Source organism: Wyeomyia smithii, chromosome 2 (assembly GCF_029784165.1).
Source record: "Wyeomyia smithii strain HCP4-BCI-WySm-NY-G18 chromosome 2, ASM2978416v1, whole genome shotgun sequence".
NCBI classification, from domain to species: Eukaryota; Metazoa; Arthropoda; class Insecta; order Diptera; family Culicidae; genus Wyeomyia; species Wyeomyia smithii.
The window spans coordinates 242,716,758-242,736,725 of NC_073695.1; the positions used below are offsets into that span (position 1 = coordinate 242,716,758).

At 37.1% G+C, this 19,968-nt stretch overlaps 3 protein-coding genes across 3 annotated transcripts; all 3 read left to right on the forward strand.

Annotated features, from left to right (window-relative positions):
• The first annotated feature begins 3,618 nt into the window (after positions 1–3,618).
• Positions 3,619–5,541, forward strand: LOC129720784 (probable cytochrome P450 28a5). Its single transcript, XM_055672528.1, has 4 exons — positions 3,619–3,755; positions 3,814–4,059; positions 4,115–4,361; positions 4,422–5,541. Exons 2-4 carry the CDS (start codon positions 3,875–3,877, stop codon positions 5,481–5,483), a joined length of 1,494 nt encoding a protein of 497 aa, XP_055528503.1. The 5' UTR covers positions 3,619–3,755; positions 3,814–3,874; the 3' UTR covers positions 5,484–5,541.
• A 10,512-nt stretch (positions 5,542–16,053) lies between these two features.
• On the forward strand, positions 16,054–16,975 carry LOC129720508 (uncharacterized). Its single transcript, XM_055671990.1, has one exon. It carries the CDS (start codon positions 16,054–16,056, stop codon positions 16,882–16,884), a length of 831 nt encoding a protein of 276 aa, XP_055527965.1. The 3' UTR covers positions 16,885–16,975.
• A 1,301-nt stretch (positions 16,976–18,276) lies between these two features.
• On the forward strand, positions 18,277–19,476 carry LOC129720790 (uncharacterized). Its single transcript, XM_055672541.1, has 2 exons — positions 18,277–19,123; positions 19,187–19,476. The coding sequence occupies exons 1-2, from the start codon at positions 18,917–18,919 to the stop codon at positions 19,292–19,294; spliced, it is 315 nt and encodes a 104-aa protein (XP_055528516.1). The 5' UTR covers positions 18,277–18,916; the 3' UTR covers positions 19,295–19,476.
• Positions 19,477–19,968: the final 492 nt, after the last annotated feature.

Genomic DNA, 19,968 nt, shown 5'->3' on the forward strand with positions numbered 1-19,968 from the left:
AGGTGGCGTGATCCACTCACAACCAACCCAACTGGTCTAGATTCAATCCTAGCCGACACCGGGAGATTTTCTGAGGCGAAAAATCTCTGGGATCACGCCTTCCATGGCATGAGGAAGTAAAGCCGTTGGCGCCGGTCCGTTAATATGTCAAAATCGTTAAAAATCTGTCCACGTGGTATGTGGACGGCCCCTAAATAAAACGAATAAATTGTCTGGTACAGCATTCGCATAAACAAGTACAAGTGTCCTAGAGAGTATATTTTTCAAACAAAATCAAAAAAACATATTCCATCAGTATCCACCGTTTCATGTATTTTCAAGACACTTGGAATAGAAAACATTATTCAAATTCCGTGCACCTCCCGTGTGTGATTTTGTAAATGACATGGAAGCATTCAACATTTTCCGCGAGACACAATCTTAATTTTGGTTGAGTTATATTTTTTTGCACAAAGTAGTTTTTTGAAACATTTTGTAAATTTGTTTTGATATATCTTGCCATTTTACATGGTATTTTTTTCAATTCAACATTGCCACCCTAACGACAATGATGTAGCAAATATTATATTTTCAGGAATTTTTCTATTGGTATTGAGTGAAAAGTGATTTTTTTCTTTTTATACTCATTTTTACACAATATTATAAACCACTCTATGTCAAATAAATGAACCACCCTAATGAAACATAATGTTTTCGATGCTAGTTATAGTGTATATCATTATACAGGTTATTTCGAAAGACTAGCGATCAATTTCATTAAATAATTTCTTAATATTTTGAACTCCGCCTTCCGCATCTGAAACCGCCATTCTCTACTGCGAAAACTTGCCGAACTTTTTGCGGATTTGTTAACTTTTTCTACCTTTTTGTCCATCCTTAAACACGTTTTATACGAGCAAGATCTCTAAACCAACTGGGAACTTGAACCTGCCACCAAAACAATCTCATTATGGGAGTAGGAGACAACACACTTTTTTTTCACTCTCTTTTTGACAAAAATCTCAATCATTGGCTGAATGATCATGAATGATCTTTGTTTATCATATGTACATATTGCGACTAACCCCATATACTCAGCTGTGCACATTTAGATACAGATGTTGTGCGTTGGGCGAAGGAAGAGAAAGAGAGTACGCCAGCAGGGATACTATATACATTAGAATGGCCATATTTTATATGGCCGTTTTTGAAACTATCGATCTTAATGAGCACCGGGCTGAAAAAGTTTCCTTTTGACCTTTACAATAAGCCACGAAAATTTGAAGTTCATCGGAGTTTATTCAATGGACCCACAAAGTGCTTATGTTTGAGAAATCGATTTACATGAAAATTGTACGGAGTTTTTTTTTTCTTTTTTTAACATATATCTCTCGATAAACTTATTTAAATGCACTTGTATTTTCATGAAACAGTAATATTATCACCCTATAATTTAAGTTTAAAAAAATCTATAACTTTTGGTGTTTGTTAAAAAGTTCGTATATTGAATGAGGTGTGTATTTTTTCGGTATAAATCAACAACATGCAATATAAACTGAAATTCGTCTTAATTATGTGTTGAAACACGGTTAGAATTTTTCATAAGTTTAACATTAGGTGTTGAAACCAAAAAAAAAAATGACCGGCTTCCAACCACCATTTTGAATTTTCAAAGGCACAAGACTCGGTAACAGTTAATGCGTCACCTGTGAAAACGCTATTTCATGTTTGCTGCGGTGAAGCAAACATTTTTGTTTTATCTATTTCCGAGTCTTGTGCTTCTGAAAATTCGCAGTGGTGATTCTAAATTGGCTGTTTACCGTTTCACCTTAAGGACCATTCGCTTTTAATCGCCTGATAATTTTTTGTTTAATTTCAAACGAGATATCAGCCAATGGAGACGACTTCTTCGAACAGCAAGGGACACTTCGGCCTGGAGCTGACTGGTAAGGTATCAGCCAATCCAAAAAGGCTTAAATACCACAAGCGATTCTTCATCTTTTCAGTTACAGCGTCTGAGACGACTATCAATTTCGGCATAAGCGAAAGAATCACGTAGAGAATTCATAACTTGAATAATACATTAGACAGCACTCGTACATCCGAAAAACACCTGAATGTGAAGTTTAATTACCAACAGGGACATGTCTTGAATGCAATTTATGGTCAATGATCAGAACTTTTGGATCATTGAAGCTGTGAGTGAGTTGTTTGGCTGAGAATGAGTTGATTTCGTTTGATGCTCTTGTAAAACGGTTAAAGAAAAGTGTTTAAGGTCTTCTTCCGAAATATTTCAAACCACTAGCGTATTATGAACTTCTTAGGCGATATTTTTGCCGTAGCTTGAATCAATTTTAAGCGCGCCCAAGAACTTTGCACTTCCATCGAAACTCATGAGGATTGCTATTCGATCAACAGGAGATCTACCGACCGTATTTGATAAAATCACCATCTTAGTACATTCAGATCACTAGTGCTGAACTGTTTCATAGAAAATAATAATAATAATAATACTAAAAATAATATTGAATCTATAAAAAAAGTTCTTGATAATTTTAATAATTTTTCTTCACCAATCCGATTGTGGCGGTTCACTTCACGCAGTTGCTGCAATGAAGTACGGTTAAGGATATAATCACTGAATGGCAGTTTCAAAACCTCTAACGAATATGAGAAGTCATTCATTTATTACGTAACGTACTAGAGAGAAGGGGATATTCAACGAAGAGCTCCATTGCGCGAGGCCCCATGCAAAATTGCGTTATTTAGGGGTGGGAGGTGTTCAAAATTGCTATAATTTAGCGTTACGTAATATGTGAATATCCCTAATGATATGATTTTATAATTAAAGAGCATTTCGACGCAAAATATACAACTTTTTTAAGAAACTGAGGCGAAAAACTTCAAAAAGAGATAAAAAACAACAGTTCTTATGAGAATCTATTATTTTTTTTAATATAAGCGTTTTGTGGGCCCATTAAATGAACTCGGATCTACTTCGAATTTTCATGGCTTATTTTTGGAGTAAAAAGGAAACTTTTTCCGCCCGGCGCTCATCGAAATCGCATGATGTTACAACAATGGTCACTCTAATATACATGGTGCTCCTTTGCAATCCTCGTAGCTCTTCTTACACATAGATCTGCTTGCAAATGTGAGAAGAGTAAATGTGTATCGCACACTGACAGAGATGTTAATGCAGGAAAGGAGATTTATATGTATTCAAAAATCGCTAGAAACGATTTTCTTCCATCGCTGCACATCACACAATATCATACACACATCATACCATATCATACACACACAGCAAGCAAGCGACCAACCAGAGGACGTTATTTTTATTTCAACAAGGCTTGACAATTTTCAATAGTGCAATAGTTCTTAGATTCAAACAACATTTTTCTGCATTTGAGCAGATGGATGCGTGTATAATTTTCAAATCGGTTGCTGCAAGAATAAGGAAAATCGGTTGAAAACCAACCGACCTATAAGCATTTGAAAAGGGACAAATTTCGTCCCAGTTTTTCAGTTTGCATCCCTGTGTGGTATGCTAAAGTAAAACGTAGTTCTACGTCAAAATTTCTTCACCTGTGAGAAATACGCAGTTTGCAGTTTGATTCAAATGAAAAATGGAATTACAACCATTAGGTCATTTGACATGGAGACGCCCAGAACGTAAGATCAACAGCTCATAACCGGTGTGTAAAAAATATAACAGGCTGATGGCATCGGCCGGCAGTATATAAACAAGCGCGGCGCACAGCTCTAGTGTAGATGTATGTATATGTATACGTTTCTCATCACACCGTAATGCTCAACGCAATATATTTATAGTCTTTGAAAACAAGTGACCCGATTAAGTTGCCGCTCAGTCGACTCACGGTCAAGGTTCAGAATGTTGCTTACAGTTAGTCTAGTCTTGGGTGCCCTCGGGACGCTTTACGTTTACTTAGTGTGGAAATTCAATTACTGGAAGGACCGAAATGTTCCTGGACCCGACCCTAAGCCATTGTTGGGAAGTTTCCCATCGGTTTTACTTCGTAATAGACCTTTTCAGGATGAGATGGATGAAGTTTACAGGTTTGAAATTTTCGTTATATCAATTATAAGTTAATAACGTCACAAGCGTTTTTAGACGATACAAAAGTGCATACAACTTTATCGGAGTGTTTGCAATCCGTTCGCCTCGGATATTTGTTCTCTCATCAGCTTTGGCGAAAAATATTCTAACCAAAGATTTCAAACATTTTCACGACAATGAGTTTAGTGAAAGCGTAAATAAAGAAGCTGACCCGATCTTGGGCCGAAATCCATTCATCTTAGATGGCGCTGAGTGGAAAGAAAAACGCGCTGAGATAACACCGGCGTTCACCACATCCAGGGTAAAATACCTCTTGTAAAACATATGAACATTGGTTCTAAATTTGTTTAACTATTCACAGATTAAAGCGTTATTTTCCATCGTCGAAGATGTAGGATCTCGAATGACGACTTACATTAAAACACACACGGGCTCTCCTCTAGAGGCCAGAGAACTGTCGGCAAAATTTACAACCGATGTCGTTTCCAGCTGCATATTTGCTGCCGATGCCCAATCATTCACCAGTGAAAAGCCAAAAATCCGAGAAATGGGTAGCAAGCTGATGGATTTTTCATTTTTCTCGTTCGCTTGTCTGGTTTTCATGGAAATGTTTCCGACTATTGCGAGAAAACTGAAAATTGGTTTCATATCTAAATCGGTGCAAGATTTTTTCTTAAATTTGATGTCGGAGGCGATTACCATTCGTGAAGCTAGTACAATCAAAAGGCTTGACTACCTCGACTATCTGATAAGCTTACGGAAGAAAAAAGTGATATCAGACCTGGACATGGCGGCACACGGTGTGACATTTTTTATCGATGGTTTCGAAACATCCAGCGTTACAATGGGTTTTGCGCTGTATGAACTGGCGAAGAACCCTGAAGTTCAAACACGACTTCGAGAGGAACTGACACAAGCAGCAACGGACAATGGTCTTATCGCGTTTGACGTGTTGACAGAATTACCATATCTGGATCAGGTGCTCAACGAAGTTCTTCGTCTTTGGCCCCCAGTTTCATTTATATCTAAACGATGTGTTGAACCAATCGAATTGAATTTAACGTCTAACCAAACTGTACGCATAGAGGAGAACGTTTGTGCTTACATCTCGCTATGGTCATTGCATCGGGATTCGGATAACTTCGATGATCCTCTTACCTTCAATCCGGATCGCTTCGATCCCGCCACAGGCGGCACTGCTCCGTACCGTGAGAAGGGGTGTTTCATTCCTTTTGGTGACGGTCCCCGGCAGTGTCTTGGAATGCGATTCGCACGAGTGCAAGTCAAACGGGGACTGTACGAAATTATAAGAAATTTTGAAGTTACTGTTGACCCGAAGACCAAGCAGCCGCTACAAATTGATCCGAAACAGTTACTAACCGTGGCTGCTGGCGGGCTTTGGTTAAACTTTAAACCGATTTGAGTTGTAAATATTACCGTAATCTTTCTGAAATATATGAACTCGAATCAACTACAAACACAAAAAATGGTGTAGATTTTTTTTTCGGAGCGTGCTTATCTAGCATGATAAAAAACGACACTATGATATCACAGTTTTTAGATGCCTGCTCTTCCTGTCTGTTCACGCTTAATGTGCCATAATTCGTTGCGCGTTACTAAGTCGTACGTCGCCTTTAAATCTGTATGCGTTGATCTCAATGGTTACAGATGCGTACGAAAACAATTCTCGGTTAGCGTACGACCCAAACTTCCACCGGGGATGAAACACGATCTTCAATAGGGTTTTTTATTTTCCAAATGCAATAGTTGGTTTTCAGAAATAAGTTTGAAATAATGCAAAATTTAGAATTTAGGAAAACATTGAAACATAAAAAAAGAATGTCATTTGGATAGGATTTACAGTTTTTATGTTATTATTCTTTTTAACATCTTCACTCTTAACGCTCGCCTATCTACTGCGGACTTGCGATAGCGACCAATTACGATGCATCTAGATAAGAATCCCATCCATATTTGGTAGCGACTTCCGTGTTTATTTCGCAGATAAATCGAATTATTTCAATATATGCTGATAGTTTTATTATCCTGAACAGCTAATAAACAGTTCATTTGTCAACACTGTTCAGGATTTTATGTAGGGTATCGAACGTCTTCGTCAGTGGTTTTCTTCGGCAGGTTTTTGCATAAGATTGCTGCACAACAGCTGCCGAAGAAAACCGAAGACGTTCGATACCCTATCACAACGGTATGATGTTACTTATTTTGGAAAGTTTCAAAATTTTTATCTGTAGAGAAACATACCAAACGCTGAGTCGTGACCTGTTATTTCTTATGTAGAGAATACTTCCGTAATTTGAGCAGAACTGTTAAAACTGTTTATTTTCACATGCACTGAAGAAACTTCCCATGCAGCACCAATCATAGTAATCCAAGACGCAACAGAAAGAAATTAACAGCTCTATCAGTCGAACTCTAACCGTTATGCCGGAAACAGTGAAGCTTCCCCGTTCAGAAGTGTAGGGTAGTTTGGGTTAATTTGGACCCCTGGGGTGAAATGGACAGGTGCTTTATCTTGGAAAGTATTACTTTTTTGGGTTCCAGGTACTACCTAATCCTTTCCTTGAACTACCAAACCCCACCTAACATAAAAATTTCATGGTTTGCTGTGATAGGTGCACCGCAGTGCCAATGTAAACAAAGGAAACATTAAAAGTTGATTTTGCAACAGTGGCGAGTTTCAGGACAAAAGTTGGAAAAAAAACCAAAAGTCTTTCTAAAATGATTGAAAATAACGTAGAATGCCAATTTTGGGGTGCTGAACTTATTTCTGATGTCAGAAAATGTTATTCACCTGAAATGTCGTTAAACTCCTCTTGTTATCATATTTATTTTTTGTTCATATCATGCTCAACATTGGTATACTTGTTCTTTATCGAAAAACTTCATACCCGTATTGTTTTTCGTTTGGTCCCTAGGGTGATTTTTTTGGATTAAAGTTGCCAAAAATCGACAATAATTTTTCAAAAATTTGTAGCTGTTGAGCCGTTTGAACGATTAAAAGATTTAATGGAAAATTGAAGGTATTTGATAGGCCTTTTGATGAAAATTTCTCATGAAATTTTGGGAAAAGAAATAAATCACATACATTGCCACACACACTGACTCACACATAAACACTGACACACACACGCACGCTCGACGCACGAACCCATACTCAGTTTCTAGTTTGAATAATTGGGAAAGGGTAATGTTTTTTTGCCTATGGTGTAATCACTGTGCAATGCCTAAGAACTGCAACTATCATTCCGTAATCCTAATGCCACCTTCTACTGTGTAAACTCACATTTTTTACCCTGTCCACATTACCCCAAACACTGTCCATATTTTCCCAACAGCTGGTCCATTTCACTCCAAACGATTTTTTCATGTACGAAAATCATTATTTTTAATTCAGTTAGTTTTATTTTCTTTTGACCTCAATATCATGATTTTTTCGTGTAAAAACATAGAAAACAGATCATTATTACTGTAATACACTACGTTTATGGGAAAGAAAACACAGGCTACGAAATAACAGAAGTTTTCCTTAGGGGGTCCAAATTACCCCAAAATACCCTACGCGTTCAAGAAACGGTACCACACCGCGCTGCAACGGACGTCGGGATATGCCCGATCCGGCATCTACATCTTAGCACCGAGCGGGGGCCTAGTGCGGTTGGTAACGTCTCCGCCAACCACGCTCGACGCCTGGGTTCGAATCCCACCGCCGACATAGGTGTCGGTGGTTGTGAGGTGGCGTGATCCACTCACAACCAACCCAACTGGTCTAGATTCAATCCTAGCCGACACCGGGAGATTTTCTGAGGCGAAAAATCTCTGGGATCACGCCTTCCATCGCATGAGGAAGTAAAGCCGTTGGCGCCGGTCCGTTAACAAACGGTTTCGTGAGTGAGGGTCCTGGGTGTGGAGCCGCCTCCCTGGGCGTCGGTGATTGGCCACAACAGTGGCGGAACTAGACCGACGGAAAATAAGCGAGAATAAAAAAAAAACATCTTAGCACTGTTGGATAACAATGGTAGCATCGTATACGAATCGGAACAATCGGTATAGACCTATGCAAATGAAATAGAACAACGATTAGGAACTTGGCACTTTGGATGTTAGGACTCTGCTCGAACCGGCACGTGCGGGATTCTTGGCCAAAAGCAAAAGCGGAGGTGGCAGCCACCCAAGAGGTGCGTTGGCCTAAAAACGGAGAACGTGAATTCCGGGCGGTTGATTCGACCGGGTATTTCTTTCAAGTACCGCATCTACTACAGTGGCGGCGACAGAAGGGAACAGGGAGTCGGTTTCGTGCAATTCGGAAACCAAATGAAGCGTGTCATTAGGTGGACGCCTTTTTTTGACGTGGGACTACGTCTTTGTTCACTATACTGGGATGCATTCTGTAAAATTGGAAATGAAACTGGCAAATGTTGCGTCAGATTTCAAACGTTAATAACAGCATAACCGCATGATGGAAAACAATAACCAATATGTTGTTGGATAGATAAAATGTAGAACAATTTAGTAATATGCTAGTTATCCCTCTAATTTCATTGCTAGGCGGTGAAACTGATAAAAAGTTTCAATGACAAATTTACGCGAATAACGAACCAATTACATGCGAGAGTTCCTAGCACAGACGACGTGAATGGACATAATCCGTTCCCTGCGAAATTTTCTGTATCAATATTGAAATAAAAGTTGACGGAGTCCCCCCGTCCCAATAAGTGAATTTATTTTTGCTTCCATGAGCTTAGACTAATATGATGTCTCGAAGGCAAAAGTTTTCCGAAAAGTTTGAAACAATCCCCATTCTAGAACAATTACTAAACCTGCTTTCAGAACCTTATAAAAACTGATGTCTTGAAAGAAAACATGCCGGTATAAGCAACAGTACCATAAGAGTTAAGAACCGCAGGTCTCTCGTCGTCTATGATTGCAGCGGTACTCTTCTATTCGTACATTTCAGCAGTACACTTTTATTCGTACTGCAGCGGTACACTTTTGTTCGTTCGTTTCTATTCGTTTGCAATGCTGCTGTTGATGGTGATTGAAAGTTTATCTCATAAATAGGATTACCATAAATTACTTAACAAGAATTGTAAATTTAGCATCGGATATTTATCAGTGGTGGGCACCGCTAACCGAAAATTTAGCGACGCTAATCGCTAAGTCACTAACCGGAAAATTTAGCTCGATAATCGCTAAACGCTAAACGCTAAACCCACATTAACGGAACTTTCGCTAATCGCTAACTTTCTAATATGTAAATAGTCATATCGCAATATTTATTGCTCGTGTTTTGTAAGATTTGGACCACTTTGATCTGTTTTGGTTAAACAAACGAAAACAATTACTTACAAGAATAACAAAAGTTATTGAGCTTGCATTGAAAATAGATGCTCTTAGGAATGTTTTCATAAAAATTCAATTATTATCTGAATCGAAAAAGTAGAACCAAAGTTGTCATAATTTCAAGCTCATTGCAATTTACCAAAGTTCTTGGTGTGGCGAAAATTCAATCTAGACCTTGTGCTTGTTCTTTAAAATGCTCCTGTGGCTTGTACTATAACTGGAACTCCATTCTAGGGTAAAAAAAACTGACAAAAGTTACTTTCGCAGTAAAGTATGTTCATCTTTCGAAGCAATTTACGTACGCCATCAGCAATTCACAGTTTTTCTAAATATTTCTATTGTCGCTTCTCTACAAAATTTAGCGAATTAGTGATTAGCGTTTCGAAGGCCAAAATTTTAGCGACGCTAACAGTTTTGCTAACCAGCTCAAAAATTAGCGAAATCGCTAAATCGCTAACTGATTTTTAGCGTCGCTAATTAGCGAATTAGCGAATTAGCGTAATGGTGCCCACCACTGATATTTATTTAATTTTATCTTCGATATTCACTTAATAATCGTGACCGGATAGTATCGAAAGAGTAAATTCCTAAATATATACATTTATAGAAGAGTGAGAGCCTGCGAATGCTTGTGAATTTTTTGTTTATTTACTAAGATTCATTCAGAATCTCTTTTTGCATTTCAAAATTGTTAGATGATATATTATTATTCTATGCTTTACCATTATAAACGTATATTAGCTTTCTTCTTCATACAGCGAATGTAGTTGTAGGCAAATGAAAAAATTGTCTAGTAATAAACAAAAATGTAGTTGTGGATTGCTACGATATTTTGCTTATGTTTGCCAATTAATGAACCTTTGTAAGGGCTTCCATATTATTTTGAAAGTAAGATCCATATTATAGATTTGATTTAATCAGAGTTAAATAAGACAAAACCATTCATTATGATAACGTAAGTATTATTGGATTTAGTTTTTGATGATATAGAGTTAATTCTGACTTTGACAAAAAAATACTACAGGCATATTATCGCCAAATATAAACGATATTCTTTCGAGAGTTGTTGAATATATTTCAAAAATTGATTTGCTGGGGGAGCTGAAAATAAAAATACGTACAGTCGCTGTGCAAACACATTGATTCTGTCTGCAGATTTTGTAAATTTTGTAACAAAAAATCCCCTAATTACAGTGTTCAGCCCCACGTCACCATTTCATACAACCCTAGGGCTGTATACCTTGTAGTATTTTTTTTAAGGGGGGGATTTGTTAGTAGCTTAAGTATTTATGATAAATATTAGTAAATAATGAGTATGTGTGTCCAATCACAAATGGTGACTTCTCAACACTGTTAGTAATTTGTAATTTTAATTGTTAGGATTTGTTTGCTTTCGCAATTGGAACTTATCATTCGTAGGGATTTAAACCCACTTGTCAAGAAAAGAAAGTAAACTTACAACTAATTTAAATGCTAACTTATTGACTATAAAGAGAGCTTATCGTAGCAATTGAGGATTGCAACGATTTTTGTCGAAAATTGTTAATAATTTTATTTGACATAGTTTCTAATGGTTCAACACCAGTAAGTCTATGTAATTCTAGTGTACCAAACCAAGGAGGACGCTTCAAAATCATTTTTAGAATTTTATTCTGAATCCTTTGGAGCGTTTTCTTCCTTGTTGAACAGCAACTTGACCAGATCGGTACTGCATAAAGCATTGCTGGTCTAAAATTTGTTTGTAACTCAAAAGTTTGTTCTTTAAACAAAGTTTAGAATTCCTGTTAATGAGAGGATATAAACATCTCGTATATTTGATGCACTTGGCATGTATACTCTGAATGTGCTTTTTGAAAATAAGTTTTTTATCATAACTTAGTCCCAAGTACTTAACCTTGTCAGACCAACTTAAAATAACCCCATTCATCTTGACAACGTGATTATTGTTTGGCTTGAGGAAAGAAGCCCTAGGCTTATGCGGAAAAATTATCATTTGAATTTTAGTAGCATTGGGAGAGATTTTCCACTTTTGCAAGTAGGAAGATAAAATATCTAAACTTTTCTGCAATCGACTGCATATGACACGAAGGCTTTTTCCTTTTACGGAAATGCTTGTGTCATCGCAGAACAATGACTTTGACTTGACTTGCATCCTGGATGCAAATCAGGAAGATCTGAAGTGAATATGTTGTACAGGACTAGACCCAAGACTGAACCTTGAGGCATACCTGCTCTGACAGGAAATCTATCAGATTTTGAATTCTGATAGACAACCTGCCTGCAACCTCGATCAGTAAGATAATTTTTTAAAATTTGGATTAGGAAAATTGGAAAATTAAAAGTTTGCAATTTCGCAATCAAACCTTTATGCCAAACACTGTCGAATGCTTTTTCTATGTCTAAAAAAGCAGCTCCAGTGGAAAAAGAATAATTCTCTCAAACAGTTTACTCATTGAAGAAAACAAACTGATTGGTCGATAACTTGAAACATTAGCTGGATTCTTATCCGGTTTCAAAATTGGAGTAATTTTTGCATTTTTCCATAATTTGGGAAAATATGCAATTTTGAAGCAGCAATTGAAAATTTTCACTAAAAATTTCTTTGTGCTCTCAGGGAGATGTTTGATTAATATATTAAAGATTCCATCGTCACCAGGTGCTTTCATATTTTTGAAATTTTTAATAATTGATTTAATCTCATTCAAGTTAGTTTCAATTATTTCTGCAGGTAAAAAATTCTGGGAAGAAATTAAATCAAATTGACGTGTGACTTCATTTTCAATTGGACTCACAAAATTCAAATTTGAGTTATGAACACTCTCAAACTGCTGAGCAAGTCTTTGAGCCCTTTGTTCATTGGATACAAGAAAACGTTCACCATCTTTTAAAACTGGAATAGGCTTTGAAGGTTTCTTAAGAATCTTCGACAGCTTCCAAAAAGGTTTTGAATATGGTTTCAATTTTTCAACTTTAGTCTCAAAATTTTGATTTCTCAGAAGAGTAAATCTATATTTAATCTCTTTCTGTAAATCTTTATAAATAGTTTTAAAAACAGGGTCACGAGATGATTCATGTGAGGAAGAAAAATTTATTGGAAGATGGTCAGAATCAAAGTCAGCATGTGTGATCAAATCACTATATACATGACTTTGATCTGTAAGCACCAAATCAATTGTTGAAGGGTTTCTTACAGAAGAAAAGCATGTAGGACTATTCGGAGACAAAATAGAATAGTATCCTGAAGAATAATCATTGAATAAAATTTTGCCATTGGAATTACTTTGAGAATTATTCCATGAACGATGTTTAGCGTTAAAATCGCCGATTATGAAAAATTTCGAACGATTTCTGGTGAGTTTTTGTAAATCACCTTTAAAATAATTTTTGAGCTCGCGTGTGCATTGAAATGGTAAATATGCTGCGGCAATAAATAAAATCCCAAGTTCAGTTTGAACTTCAATTCCCAAAGTTTCAATAACTTTCGTCTCAAGATGGGGAAGAGCACGATGTTTGATTCGGCGATGAATAACAATTGCAACTCCACCGCCGGAACCCTGAATCCTATCATATCTATGAACCACGTAATTGGGATCATATTTTAATTTCATGTTAGGTTTCAAAAATGTTTCGGTAATAATTGCAATATGCACATTATTTACTGTTAAAAAATTAAAAAGCTCATTCTCATTGGCCTTCACTGAGCGAGCATTCCAATTTTAAATTTTGATCGGTTTATTTAAAATCATTGCTAAATTTTAAATTAGAAACAATTCTAATTGTAAAATTTGTACCTATTTGAATGGCTTCAAACATTGATTTTGCCTGCAACATGGCGTTCATTAGATCGAACATTGCCTGTTGCAAAAAAGAAAGTTTACCTGCCGTAATAGGCTCCAGGCAGTTAAGGGGGAGACTGGCAACATGGCTAACAAAACAAACGCACATTAAATCGGTCCGTAAATTTTTCATAAAATTCACTTGTATTTTCGCTCTGGAAGTTATAAAAAGTTGAAAAATCTCTAGTTTATGGAGTGTCGCGTGTGTAAGATACAAATTAATTATAGTGGAGTGAAAATTAGAAGATCAAAAATGGAATTGATTATGCAGTATAAATTGGCACAGAAGATATAGTTCGCTCGCCATTCGTGTACGCTTTCATTTCTACCAAGTGAACGGTAGTGTTAGTGAATTGAGAGTGAAGTGGAAGCCGTAAATTGAGAAGAAATGGGCTCTATCATACGTCCTCTCCTGACATCGATTATAGGATTGTGTTTGTTTATTTCTTTTTATCCCCCATTGAGCTTTGTACGCAGCAAAGAGCAAACCTTTTTGCTTCAGCTGGCTCGTAAAATGCAACTGGAGAGACAGGAATCAGAAGCTTAGTATTGGTGTTGATAATATTTTACATTTACAGTGAAACTGTGAGGCCTGAAACATGCTGGACGCTGGCGCGGGCGGTCCGGTAGGATTTTTGCCGTAGGTTGGTGAACAGACGACGTGTTTCAGGCCTGACTACCTATGTTAAAGCACACAACTTTTCTTCCATTCGATTTGAACAGCATAGCGAGAGAGAATTTGTTTTTTTCTGCCTTTTGTGCTGCGTGGTGATTAGTGCATTCGTGTACATTTGTGTTGGCTGCGTGTGAGGCGTGGAGTGAGATGATGGTTGCTTGGATTGAAGTTTGCTTGTGTGTGTGTGTGTGTCGAAACATGAAGAAGTCGATGCGAAGTGATGCCGTGTTTTCAACAATTTGCTCGGCATGCGTGCGCAGTAGGATTGCTCATTATTTTCATTTTTCATGAACCTGAAACTAAAATTCAATTTATGATTTCGTAGCTTTTGAACAAATAGTGTACTCTTGGATGATTATGTTCAATTCGTGTGAGTCGGGCCAACATGAGTCCACACTGTCCACACCAACTAATCGTTATTAGTTTAACATTTTGTCAAAAAGCTTTGCTTAGTTCGGTCAAAAAATATTTGTACATATACACTTTTTTAAATAGTTAAGTTGGAAACATACAACACGCCGTCCATGATAACCGCATTTCAATTGTGATCAGTTTGGTATTTTGCAAATAAACTTAGAACTCTACTTTGTTTCGTATCCATATTTGCCTTTTTATAAACTTGTATAACTAGTAGTAACTAGCATTGATCTAACATTTGCTTCCTTTATTTGACCGCCAGGTGTCAGTATTGATTAGCATGCAGGCGCGAATAAATTATTATCTGATGTACAATTGCGACTGATTCTGATCAGTAGCTCAAGCTCAGTAGATCCAGCTCAAATTTAAGCTATCTGATCCATTCCAAGTCTTTACGGGTATTTATATTCGATGATACGCTCCAATTTTATGATTTAACTAGCTTTTGGACGAATGTTGCAAAACCTGAACAACATTTTTTAAATCTATTTTGAAAATCTCGTTGGTCGGTATAACATCATACCATGCGACTGAATGTTGATAGCGATTGTTTTGGCATTTTGTAAATGAACTTCTAACTCTGTTTTGTTTGATATGCATATTGGCATTTTTCTAAGTTTTCTTGCTTTGAAGGAATGCAACTCTGCCAGTTTTTATACTCAGGAGGTATTATAGTTTATATAAAATTTTCCGCGAAGTCCACGTTTTTAGGCAAATATTCTTAGCCGGTAACCCTGGTCGGTTTTCTTCCCCGAACCGCATTATTACTCAAGACAAGAATGGTGCATGAGTAACCTAGTTTTACATTAGGATTTGCGCGCGGTATTTTGACCGCGCTTAGGCTACTGACATACTGGAGCGTCAAATTAAGCGAAGCGTCGAGCGTATAAGAAGCGAAATAAATAGAAGCGTTGGGTAAAGCTTCCTATGACATACTGGAGCGTCGTTACGCGCGTTCGCAATTTTGTTGTGCTGTCATTATCGTTGATATTTAGTAGCGGTTTCGTATGAAGTAAAGATGGATTCGTCCGATGAAGAATTTTTTGCTTCTTCAAGCACGATAAATTTCGTTTTTGGCAAACAAAAAGATTTTTCGGTACACCCAATAAACCGAAATAGAAGGAATGATGGAGAACACCACCGAATTTATGAAGAGCTCCGAAAAAACCCGGACAAGTTTCGTTCATACACTAGGATGACCATGGAAACTTTCGATACGTTATAAATTTGGTGCAGAATAGACTAACAAAAAACTGGACAAATTGCAATAGTGAACCAATTTTTCCTTGTGAACGATTAGTGATTACTCTAAGGTAATATATGATTGAATATTTAAATTTTATTGTAAATTGAACCAGGCATTTATTTATTTGAGTTCAACATTAAAGTGATCGAGAAACTCGACATTTTCACTTACATACGTTCCACGATAGACTACAAAATTCATAATTATACCTGTACACATATTTGAAAACATTAATTTTTGATTCATATTAAATTGGTTTCATACAAATATTTCGGAATCATGGTGTAGCAAAAATGAATGTTTTTGGAGTCACCATGATATACAGTTAGTACGATTTGCATGCTGTACCGAAAATTTGACAATCTTTTCTGACCTGTACAATATTTACCTGAGCGATCTTTTTCCCAGGTATCTTGCAACGGGCTCATCGTTCACAACACTCAGCTTTTCTTTCCGTATGGGCCGCTCTACGGTAGCACAAATAGTGCTAGAAACGTGTAATGCTTTGTGGGAAGTTCTACAGCCTATTTATATGCCTGCACCAACGGAACAAATGTATAGAGCTGTAGCCGAAGAATACTGGCTAAAATGGAATTTTCCAAATTGTATTGGAGCTATTGATGGGAAACACATACGAATAAAATGCCCAAAAGGAACTGGATCGTTATGCTATAACTACAAAGGTTTCCATTCAATAGTTCTACAAGCAGTAGCAGATGCCAATGCAAAATTTTTGGTGATAGAAGTGGGAGGATATGGAAAACAGAGTGATGGAGGAACTTTTAGTAGTTCCGATTTGTACAAACTACTGGAAAATGGCCAATTGAACATCCCTCCGGACACCCCATTACCAGATGAAGAGTTCAGCTTGGATATGCCGCACGTTTTCGTCGGAGATGAAGCATATCCTTTAATTAGAAACTTGCTCCGCCCATATCCCCGTTCACTACTCGATTCGGAAAAGGAGTACTTCAATTCACGGTTGTCCAGGGCCAGAAAGTGTGTGGAATGTGCATTCGGCATTATGACTGCAAAGTGGAGACTCCTTTGGAAACCAATTGAGGTGGAAATAGAATTCGCGGATGAGATCGTGAAAGCTATATGTGTACTACATAACGTCATATTAGATCATGAAGGACTTGATTCCATTCTGGACGAAAATGTTGACATAAATAGAGTGCAGGGTAAAAAAAATCAAGGTTGCGGATCCAATAAAATTTGTACTAAAACTGGACGTTTCGTGCGAAACTATTTTGATGTTTTTGTGAACAAAAATAAACTAAATTAATTTTAGAAAACAGGATTTATTTAGTTTTGCGTTGAAGATTACTTTAAATAAAACGTTATTAAAATTAGAAAGTACTTGAATTTATCGAACACTAGAGATGGGAGATGTTATCACGGAATAATATTGTCGCTTTGAAGTGCTACTCTCCTCATCATTGTTGTATTGCACAATAACAACGTTTGGTTCGTCGGAATGTTGATAGCTGATATTACATGGCTGAAGTGTTCCTAGTACCTCGAGAAAAGAATCTTCTGCAGGACGTGTAGGCGTAGAATGATGGTTCAAATCAATGATATTAGTATCATTCAGAAATCTGTTTCTCTTATAGACATGGTCTTGGACCACCTTCTCTAAATCCATGCGAAGGTCGAATTTCTCTTCCGCTCTCAATTTTCGAACATGAGGTAGGAGACTTTTAAAAAATGCTTCATCTTCATCGTCACAGCAATGGCGATTTTTGGTGATTTTTTTTCTAGTAGCTTTAGCTTCTGCGCCTCGATGTCTATCAGCTGTTGTTGTACTCCTTTTTTCTGGTTTTTCTGTTTTGACGACATGTCGGGAACTTCCAAGTTGCTCATATTGATATCCTAGACGAGAACTTCCTCATTCGACTCAGGGTATGTTGGCTGAGAATCTTTAGCAAACTCCATAATATCAGTATCGTTGACCATCAGGTTTCCACCTGCTTTACGAGGCTTCACCTGATCTTTGATAAATAGCATTGTTTGGAAATAAGGCCAAGACGAATACACTTCATAGTTAGATGGCCCCGGATCGCCCGATCTTCCTATCGGAACCTTTTTGAGCTCTTTTGCGAATGTGTCGCGAAGCGATTTCCACTTTTTACGAACTGCATCCGCTAAAACCAGAGAATAAATTGATGTATCAAACACTCTGTTTATTTTGTTTTTCAACTTACTTGTTAGATCACCTCCTAGTTCATTGGCCACTTGCCTCCAAAGTTTCTCCACCATTATGCGATTCCTGAACTGCTTGAGAGTTTTGTCCCATAACGGTTTTCTTGCAAAAACTAGCGCAATTAAATTTTCGTTTTCACTCTCCATTCTGATGTAAACAGACTTACACGATTAGAGTAAAAAACCCATTGTAGTATACATTTTTACACACACGCTCGCGAAAATGACTTCGAAAAGACAAAGATTTAACACATTTTCGTAAAAAGCGGAACCACTCTACAACTGCTCACTTTTTTTACAACTAGCATTTTTTAACAGTTTGAAATTCCTTATATTTTTTTTAACAGTTTGAAATTCCTTATATTTTCGAAAACATTTTGGCTTACAAGATCGGATAAGATGACCACAAGCCAAATTGTTTGACCGCGCAAAGCACTTAGAAAAACACAAACATCGTTATTTGAAATAATGTTTGTTTCACAGAACATAACTCATAACATATTTATTTGCATATTATTAAATATCAATTCGAATTCGATATCGATACTACTTGCTATCGAGAAACCAAGTACAAACGACACTTATATAGCATGAACTGAGACAACCAAACACCCGCATCAACTATAGTATCATAGAACTTGTGTTTTTTTTTTATAAACCAAGCAGGCGGTACTGAGGTGTGCTGGTAAATTTGTTCTGCAAAATTGGTGGTGTGAGGTAAGTTAAGGTCGAATGCAATGATGTTTATATAAGTTGATTTTATCTCATGTTTCAGACGGTCACTTAGGTGAAACTAAATAAGGAGTAGGGGATATAGTGAAAATGGTCGCTGTCCAAAAACCATCGAAAACTTAAAATTCGATATTGCTGTGCTGCAGTAACAACAGAAAAATTACGACGGCTGCGATTGGAACTTTAGCAGACACAGCAAAATGTATCCTGTAATGTCTTATCGGTCGAAAAATTACCCTAAAAACGTACCTTTAAACCAGCAGTTTCGTTACAATACGAACAATACATAGAAACAAATTAAACAGTCAATGGAGCATAAAGTACGGTAGTATAGTGATCTAACCAAGCTAGCACAAGCTTATGAGAAACAAAAATATTGTTTAATGACAAAAATTTACACCGATCAAACCTTTATTGCTACTGCCACCTCATCGTTGCCTGTTATCCAGCTACCAACACTTCCCGGACAAAACACGATCCAGAATCTGTTGGAAATGAACCAGCAGGTCGACAGTGCCGATTTGGAGACGGTTACGAAAGAGGATACACCACAATCATCATCTAATCGAATGTCGGACTCGAATGCAAAGGTTAGATTTCAATGTACATAATTTATATATGAAAGATAATGAATTGAACAATTATTTTTACAGGTACTGTATGCTGCACCTGTTCAGATGGTCCTGCATGAGGTAAATCCGGATGCGATGCCAATCGAGCTTCTAGTTTCCCCTAGTAACGGCTTTTTTTCAAGTCTATAAGTATTACAAACTTAAGAAAAATAGGTTTCAATGTCGTGTTACGGTTTGTGTAATTAGTCTCGTGATTGATACGGATACAAGACCCAGATCCTTTGGCCGTTCTTCCAGGTTTATAAAACTGTATTAAAATTTATAGTGATGTGTAGAATCTGTATTTGAAGTGATGTGTAGAATCGAAACTAAGTTTAAAATAAACCAAGAAGTAACAGTGTCTCGTTTTTTTTTTTTTTCATTTTAATTCCAAGCAACGTTAACCTAGTTTATCAAATTAATCAAAAACATTTAATGTCATTTTCTCGAAGACCTGAAAAATTAAGCGGAAATTGGTTCTTTTTCTTTGTTTCGTTTATCAAGCAAAAGAAAGCAAATATAAAAAACCTGGCGGTGACAAGAATCAGAATTAGTCTGAACAAAGTATTACTACGTGCGTGTACGCGCGTCAAAACACTTCTCGTTCAGTTTCGCCGCTTCTAGTGACGCGTCGTTGCCGCTCCAGTATGACCGGTTCGAGCGTTTCATATAGACGTCCGAAGAAGCAGCTCAGACGCCTTTGCGACGCTTTTTGCTTCGCTTCATTTGACGCTCCAGTATGTCAGTAGCCTTAGTGTGACTATCCTCATACATCGGTTTCGAAGTCCAATAACCACGCATCAATGATCTTACATCGTACAAAG

Excerpts from the sequence above, each read along its gene's own strand:
- LOC129720784 (XM_055672528.1), top strand. The coding sequence starts at position 3,875 with ATGTTGCTTACAGTTAGTCTAGTCTTGGGTGCCCTCGGGACGCTTTAC. Across the intron at positions 4,060-4,114 it reads GAGATGGATGAAGTTTACAG|ACGATACAAAAGTGCATACA; the intron begins GTTTGAAATTTT and ends AAGCGTTTTTAG. Across the intron at positions 4,362-4,421 it reads CGGCGTTCACCACATCCAGG|ATTAAAGCGTTATTTTCCAT; the intron begins GTAAAATACCTC and ends AACTATTCACAG.
- LOC129720508 (XM_055671990.1), top strand. The coding sequence starts at position 16,054 with ATGGGCCGCTCTACGGTAGCACAAATAGTGCTAGAAACGTGTAATGCT.
- LOC129720790 (XM_055672541.1), top strand. The coding sequence starts at position 18,917 with ATGACAAAAATTTACACCGATCAAACCTTTATTGCTACTGCCACCTCA. Across the intron at positions 19,124-19,186 it reads TGTCGGACTCGAATGCAAAG|GTACTGTATGCTGCACCTGT; the intron begins GTTAGATTTCAA and ends TTATTTTTACAG.